Raw genomic sequence first — 8,584 nt, forward strand, 5'->3', positions numbered from 1 at the left:
TAAGTTTATGCCAAGCAATAATGGGACCGCCCAAGATGATTAAAGAGGGAGTGAGGGATAAAGTCTTTGCCCCAAGCAATAGTTGGTTCAGAGCATGCACTGATGTTTAAGACTCCATCCTACTCCCCAAAATACTTAGTACATTTTCTTTATTCAATTTATAAGCCCAAAGTCAGGCATTGAACTTTTTATAAAAGAAAAGCGTCAAACATTTGTAACTTTTTTTTTTTTTTTTTTTTTTGGAAAAAGCTGTTACAGTTTGTGATCCTAATTCAATCCAAGGTGACAGGTGAAGTCATCTCAACTGAATTTTAAGTTTCTAGGGCAGCACCACTTGAGGACAGCTACTGCCTTGTTAAAACACAAGATTCTGACAATAAGAGATACCTCTTTCTCCATTCAGCATTTTAGGGCATCTTGAATCACATGCTCTAGAGCCAGATCGGCTTGTTTCTGCTCTCTTACCTTGGGCAGGTGAGCATTTTCCCTTGTTGCACGTCATCAGCATGGCTGACGTTCTCTCCAAGTCATCTTCACTGCCCCAGGGAGGCCAGGTAGGCGTCCCAGAACACAGCCACCACATTGGCAAAAAGCACGCGGAACTGCAGAGGGACGTAGTTGATGTTGATAAACTGCACCGGGGTCCAGGCTCGCCAGTTCATCTGCAGCGCCGTCCAGAGCCCGCTCTTCATCTTGGCAGCGAAGGCGGCCGTCCTTCCCGTCCAGGAAGCTCATGACGAGGCAGAACAGCAGCAGGAAGGCCGGTGCAAAGCGGAAGCGGGCCAGGAGCAGCCTGTTGACGCCCACCAAAGGGGCCTCGGAGGGGATCCAGTGCGCCACGAAGACGAAGAAGTGACTCAGTGGCCCTGTGAAGAAGGACCCAAAAATGGCGTATCTGAGAGGCCCACTGACATCGAGCTTCTGAGAGCAGTTCTCTTTCTTCTGCTGCTTCTCAATCATCTGGGCCAGGAGGTTCCCAAGGGCTGACAAAATGCCACTGGTGGCCGCCTTGGTGAGCACGGGGTGGAGCCGCAGGAGGCGCAGGTACTGGGCGATCGCCCGCCGCGGGAGCGCCCCCAGCCCGGCCGCAGCCGCCGCTTCGACGCCGCCGGCGCCCTCGCCTTTGCGCCCCGCCAACCGCAGAGTGAATGTTTATATGGCCCTCATTACACACTGGACATTGTTCTACGCACTTTACCTGTAACAACACAGTGATACTTACACAAACTGATGAAGTAGGTTCTATTTCTATCCTCATTTTACATGAAAAGAAACTGAGTTGCAAAGATTAGCTAAGTTGCCCGCTAATGGACTCCGTAAAGAGACTGGAGGCTGCTAACGATCACCTAATCAGCCAGTAAATTTTGTAGAAGAGTTAGCCTGGGGCTGAATCCATTATGGCGCTCTTGACTTGGCTGCCCCAGTGAAACAATGTAATATGTTATTTGAAGATGGCTCACCTGCTTCAGCTCTTCGTCCGTGCTGCCTCCTGAGGGAGGCCTTTCCCAATGCCTTCTTTACAGGGATCACCACTCCCTTCCCGGCTTGCCTCTGCCCCTTCCCTGATTTATTTTTGTCCACAGCCTTTATCATGTGATTACCAGATGTGTTATATATTCTATTCTATTCTATTCTATTCTATTCTATTCTATTCTATTCTGTTCTACTCTATTCTATTTTGTTTCGTTGTAAGTTGTGTGTCTCTTCACGAGAATTAGACCCCACGAGGGCAGTACTCCTTAGCTGACACTTAGCGCGGTGCCTGTAACAAAGAGGTTATTACTCCATAAATGTAAGTCGCATAAATGGATGAATGAATATGTTGGCGACCTTTCCTAAACAAATCAACATTACAGAGACTATTGACATATTGATTTTTTAATCTGTGAGTGGCCACCTTCCTTGATTTAGTTGAGTCTTCATTACTTAACACTGAAAGATTTTTTTTTTCTATAGTGACGGCTCCTTATACCTAAGTACGGAGTCTCATCTGCTGTTTAGTTTGTTTCAGTCATGGAAGAAGTTTGACTTTGGAAATGTTCTTTGAGCCCCCAGAGACCTTCTCAGCCAGTCCTTTGCTGGAATCACGCTCCATTGGTCAACTTTTACGTATTGTCTCTACTAATAACAAAGAAAAATAGGGGAAAAATAGACCAACGGTGCGTGCCTACTAGCCCTTTGTCTTGTGTGTGAATATATATAAAAAGCTGGCTATATGTCTACATCTGGATTTATGCCTTTATCTAACCGACTTTTTATAACCAAACTACAGCACAATGACGTTATTCCAACGTCGAATGGGTACTGTGATGCAGCATGGCTCAAGGTCCAATCAGAAAGGTCCTCTTGGCCACTTAGGCAAACCATGGTGCATCACAAGCCTTAAGAAACCCAGCTTTGACAATTAAATGAATTATTCTGCTCAGGGCAGAGAAGAAAGTCAGAGTGAACAGAAGTGAGAGCTAGAAAGAATGTCTTTTAGACACACTCAATGGAAAGTAAATTTGATGGCTGTGCAAATGATCGAAATGATATAATAATTCAGGCACAATAAATATTTAACTTTTTTGTTCAAATATTTCTGAAAATCCCACCTAAAATGTCACCTGTTCTCCTATTTTGCCTCTTCATCTAAGAACTTTTCTTTCTCTCCCCCCTATTTTTCTGCAATTGATCTTTATTTTACATACAGATCAGCCTGTGAGGTTGTGTTCACAGTCCGAAGAAATTTTTTCCTGGAATATTCCTGCCTCGTATTGGACTTTGGGGAGCCCCCTTGAGCAGCTTGGAGACCAGAGGCATACCTCAGTCTCCCAGGGGGTTCTTATTACAGTGCATTTGCCAGTCTCTTGTGGCAGAACAGAAGAAAGAAGGGAAAGAGAGGGGGTGGGAGGAGGGGGGAGCCCGCTTTGGGGGAAAGTGCTCCGTAGATTTGTCACCTGCCATTACAGCCAACCTTTTTAAATTTTCAGTGATCCTAGTGTGTCACCCAGCATCAATCCTAGCCCTCATCTCCTAGATGGAAAATTTCAGTCATCCTCAATTCCTTAATCTCCATCCTTATGAACTCTGCCTTTGAGATCTATTCTACCCTTTGTCTGTGATTCTAACCCAGACTTAGGATTTCTTATTCTTTGTTCCCGACAACATTTCCTTTATTCCAAAAATGTGAACAGCCTGCCAGACAGTCGCACAGCATCTCCCTTCTCTGGGTCCCCTCTCCCTCTCTTCTCTAGCCCAAATCTTAACATTCAGTCCCTGTCTTTAATGGTCACTGAAGTGATTTGCCTCTTCTTGGCCGGCCCCAGTGAATAACTTTTGTGAATGGCTCTCAAGGTTTTTCATGTACGTAAGTCCTCTTCTGAGGGAGGTTGTGAGTATCTTAGGAGGCGAGAACCACATATGTCCTTTATGTCCCTCAAAGGGCTCAGATAGCTTGGGGCATGGACTGAGTTATTCATAGACTTTTTTTGAAGTCTCTGCCATATAGATAAGAGGTCTGTTAACCCTTAGACTTTATTTCTATATTTTCTTATTTAAAAACCATATTTTACTTTGTAGAATAGATAAACAAGATTATACTGTATAGCACAGGGAAATAGATACAAGAACTTGTGGTAGCTCACATAGAAAAAAATGTGACAATGAACATATGTATGTTCATGTATAACTGAAAAATTGTGCTGTACACTGGAATTTGACACAACGTTGTAAAATGATTATAAATCAATTAAAAAGTTAAAAAATAAAATTCATTAAACAAAACATATTTTACTAACTGAAATCACTTGTATTATATTTACTTCTCTAGACCTAGTTCAAGTTTCTTCATCTCCCAATTTGGAAAGACTCCTAGCAAACATGTTCCAGTTCATACCAAATCAGTTCTACAAGAACTGGAAGAAGCAGCTCATTCTCTCCAAGTGGGTTAATTTTCTGTTTCCAGTTCAGCCAATGGAATTTACTTTTTTAAACAGTGTAGATCTCACTGCTGTCTGACCTTCAACTTCTAGATAATTTTTCTTAAATTTAAATAGATATTTTTTGTCATTTATCCTCCTCTTTTAATATGACTTCCTCTTCTTTCTTTCCATCTTTCTCCTCTTTCTCTCTTCCTGTCTTTGATTTTTGATTTAAATCCATCTCTTCCTTTTGCAAAGTACCACGCAACTTCTTTTTCCCAAGTGGTACAAATTTTTGATTCCTCCCCTCAAGTTAATTTATGGATTTATAATAACTTTCTCCCAAACATTTTTAGCCAGATTAATTGCTGAAATTTATCTAAAGGCTTAATAACCTCTTCATGTTTGGGGGGAAATGCTAACAAAGGTAGATGTTTCTATGGAGAAAGTTTTATACAAATGTGTCACACTTGGAAAACATCCCTTTAAAATATATGTATTGAAGATTTATCTACTCAACAAATAGTTATTAAACACCCATTATAGGCATTTTTCTGTACAATAGAAACATTTGAGAAATGTCCAGTGGGATGGAACTCAAGTAAAAATATTTTTCAATATTAATTTTGAAAATATTTTACTTTCTTTCAATGACCTGTTGCCAAACTAAGACCTCTTCTCCCCACGTGTCTTCAATATTTTATTCTTACATTTTTATGAACTACTTTTTATTAATTAATTAATTTCACTAGTTAATCTTTGTTACTTACAAAGAGACAGCTCTGTTTAAATGCGTTAGACTTGTTATCTCATTTAATCCTCACAGCAATGCTAAAAAATAAGTGTTATTATCATCCCCATTTCAAAGGAGAGGAAATTGTGTGGCTTGAGGCATTAAATCACCTGCCTGAGGTCACCCAGCAATGACCCATTAGTGCAGGGCTGGAGCCCTGGCAACCCACTCTCCTATTTTTTTAAACCACTGTGCTGTAGTGCTTCCCATTTCAAGTGCTTTGCAGCATCTATTTGTAACTGTTCTTCTCTCCTCCTGTCTTCCTTCCCCTCCCTCTCCTCTTCCATCTTCTTCCTTTTCAAGACCCACCTTTAAAGGGCCATATCACTGTGGCATGTCTGCTTTGTAAATAATCTGGGAACTAGTCTCATCAAAATGGTTTTAAATTTTGCCTTTAAAAGGATCACACTGCAATCAATATTTATTGAATTTCAACTCCTTTTTCAGCAACTTTCCTTGGTGCAGACAAACCTGATTCTTGTCCCTCTCAATATAAGTCCACCCAAATGAAGACACGATGTCAGAAGGTGTAATCTTTATGAAAGAGAGGTTTATTGTCCTCTGAGGTGGCGATGGCTCCTCTGCAGAACACTGCCTCAACCAAGTCGCTGCAAGATGTGTGTGATAAGGGCATGTACATGTTTACAAAATGATTCGCAAGTGCATCGTCAGCACTCACTTCAAAGCCAAGAGCTTCTGTGAATCCCTGGCAAAAATAAGGGTGTGGCTTTAGCATTATTAAACAGCAGCAGAAGCGAAGAGGATTAGTGAAACAGGGAAAGACAGCCAGATGGAAGGTACAGGCCAGAGATCTTATCTTCACTGATGCAATTTCCAGTCTTGGGTGCCCAGAAGATACAACACAGAGGTGTGTAGACAAATCAAGGATGGGATACGGCTACACACCATAAACAACACAAATTCTTCAAAAGATGAGGCTTGCTGCAACGCTTCAGGAAGAGAAATGAAGCCCATGGTCTATAAAAACCCTGAAAGCGAAAGTGGGTCCTTTTTAAGTTTTGCACACTCCGGGAGGTGATGACAGTTTCCTGCAGACTGGCCTTTAGCTGATCAGATTTCAGCAGCTCATTCAGCTCCAAGGCCAAGTTCTCATCCCATGTAACAGTGGAGGGCTCGCTTAGACAAGAGCCCATATGGCAGGTTTGACTGTACAAAAGAACTTTTCCTCCCTCCACCCTCCCCATTTGACTCTTCAGGCAACAGGAGGCCAGCATCTCTAACGTGGACCTAATTCTGAATTTAAAATTTTCCCAGTTGCAAGCCAGTATTTTCATTATAAATGCAGTTTTGCACCAAGACTTAACGTCCACCATATTAAAGCTTAAAATGACCTGGGTCAGCAAGTCTCTAGATGATAACTTGCAAATTGAGATACCACTGGCTTTGGAATTTTTCTGTTATAACTTAACTTATCCAGAGAAGCAGCAAACTTAAATGGTTAGAAAGGTCAACATTTGCAACATTTCTCTTGTATATTGTATGATATGATATATGATATCTTAGATGATAACTAAGGAAAACCTATTTGGGGAAGAAAATACTGGAGATTCAATTCTATTTCATGCAATCCATTTCCCCCAGGGGGAAAGAAACAAAGTGTACGTGCATGAGAGAGAGGAGGGAGAGAGAAGGAGAGGAATGTTTGAGAAAATGTACTCTGCATGTCTGAGTTATGTCTTTCAAGACTCCATATGATGTTTCTTCGCTTCTAAAATTTTCCAGGGTTGCCATCCAGAGTCAACACACTATTTAAATGCAGAGGCCACCAGCACCATCTCAGGGCAAAAGACCTAAACAGTCACAATCGTTCAATATTGTCAGTGAAGCCTTCTTGGGAAATTGTCACTCACAGGCAGGAGTCCCTGCATCACAGAGCAAATCCTCTGAGATTCTCTCCTGCTGAAACTTCATCTTCCACCTCTGCCTTGGGGTCATTTCCAAACAGCGGGGCACCAGACATGTTACCTTATGAGGAGCCAAACCTCAGTACAAGAGGATGGAGTTTCAGTGTCGGCTCAAAGCCTTTTTACCTTGGAGACTTTACAGTAAGTCAGGACCTTGCAGTAATATGATCACTTGTTGTTTTAGAACGTTAATCGTTCCACTGAGTTATCCAGTTATTTAAAAAATAAAATAAGAACCACATTAAGATAAATTAGCCCTTGTTTCCTCTGCCATGTCAAGAGTTAAAAAATTATTTAATTACCAAATATGTTGCTAACTCCCTTCTGACAGTTCAGGATTTCATGTTCAGATCTGAAGTCAGGAAGAATGGTTTTCTGAATTTACCCTCATTCATAGTCGGGATGCTAACTCCCATTTGTAAACTTGTCCAAATCATTCGAAGTTGCCTTTTGGGTCTGAGTTACTTAGAAGCCTCGTCATTATTATTTTACACATAGGAAGGAGGAGGGCTGCAGTGTTTCAAAATCAAACTTCCAAGGTTACCCCTGCAGCCTGTGAGAACGGGGAAAGCCGGGCAGCTGCCCCCGCTTGCTGATTTTACCCCACTGCCTGGCCCTGCCCATCCCCCTGGGCTGGCTTGACATGAAGAGCAAATAACAAACAGCGTTAATTCTCAGGAGTTGGAAGGGAGGTGGGATTAAAGTTCTCTTTCTCTTCAGACCTTTGCAAAGACAGTGGCTGAGAGCGTGTGGCAACAGTCAGCAGGGCACGCTGCTCGGGCTACTCTGCACGGTGACAGCCACCCTCCCTCCCTTAGAAGAGTGTGGGCCCTTTTGTTCTGTTTTGTTCCCTCCGAAGGGAGGACGGGCACCCCTTCTCTGGCAAATGTGAGCAGAAAGGGCTGACAAAGGAACAGAGAACTGGTAAAAAGAAGAAAGTCACTTGGCAACTGTAAAACGCTTTGCCCCCAAAGCACCTTTTTCATTCCTGTCCCTAAGGAGTCTTCCTCCTACTCCTGGAGTGAAGCACAGAGGATCAACTGTGCCTAATTTAGGCTGAGATGAAGTCTCCTCGTTGACGAAGAATACGTGATGATGGCATGGTTGTGTCAGTCATGGTGTTCTCAAGTCAAAGCCTGCATTCCGATTCCAAAGAAATTAGACCCTACTTCAGGATGACACCTGCACCCCAATGTTCATAGCAGCACTATTTACAGTAGCCAAGACATGGAGACAGCCTAAACGTCCATCAATGGCTGACTGGATAAAGAATCTGTGGTATGTTTATACAATGGAATACTACTCAGCCATAAAAACCAACAACATAACACCATTTGCAGCAACATGGATGCTCCTGGAGAATGTCATTCTAAGTAAAGTAAGCCAGAAAGAGAAAGAAAAATACCATATGAGTTCACTCATATGTGGAATCTAAAACAAAAACACAATCAAAGCATAAATACAAACAGAAAAAGACTCATAGACATAGAATACAAACTTGTGGTTGCCAAGGGGGTGGAGGGTGGGAAGGGATAGACGGGATTTTAAAATTGTAGAATAGATAAACAAGATTATACTGTATAGCACAGGGAAATATATACAAGATCTTATGGTAGCTCACAGAGAAAAAAATGTGACAATGAATATATATATGTTCATGTATAACTGAAAAATTGTGCTCTACACTGGAATTTGATGCAACATTTTTAAATGATTATAAATCAATAAAAAATGTTTAAAAAAAGAAATTAGATATTTCTTCAGCTGGAAATATATTCATAAGGGGCTCTTGAGTGCAAAGCTGGAAGTTTTCAGTATTATAATAAAATTGGGGGATGTACTCTTAACCACCAATTGTCCAACAGTTTAAAAAATCAGATTTACTTCATAAATCACATCACTAAATAAGTGATTTTAGAAGTTCCTAAATTAATCATGAGATCAACAATAGCATACATGTGGTT

General features: G+C 41.5%; 1 protein-coding gene across 1 annotated transcript; it reads right to left on the reverse strand.

Annotated features, from left to right (window-relative positions):
- Positions 1 to 219: 219 nt before the first annotated feature.
- Positions 220 to 1,152, reverse strand: LOC102515470 (peroxisomal membrane protein 2-like; the record flags this gene model as incomplete). The annotated part of the gene is given in 2 exon segments (XM_032473558.1): positions 220 to 711; positions 713 to 1,152. Coding segments are annotated over 2 exon segments (618 nt in total), but the record flags the coding sequence as incomplete, so codon positions are not given.
- Positions 1,153 to 8,584: the final 7,432 nt, after the last annotated feature.

The sequence above is a fragment of the Camelus ferus genome, chromosome 35, assembly GCF_009834535.1.
Source record: "Camelus ferus isolate YT-003-E chromosome 35, BCGSAC_Cfer_1.0, whole genome shotgun sequence".
NCBI classification, from domain to species: domain Eukaryota; kingdom Metazoa; phylum Chordata; class Mammalia; order Artiodactyla; family Camelidae; genus Camelus; species Camelus ferus.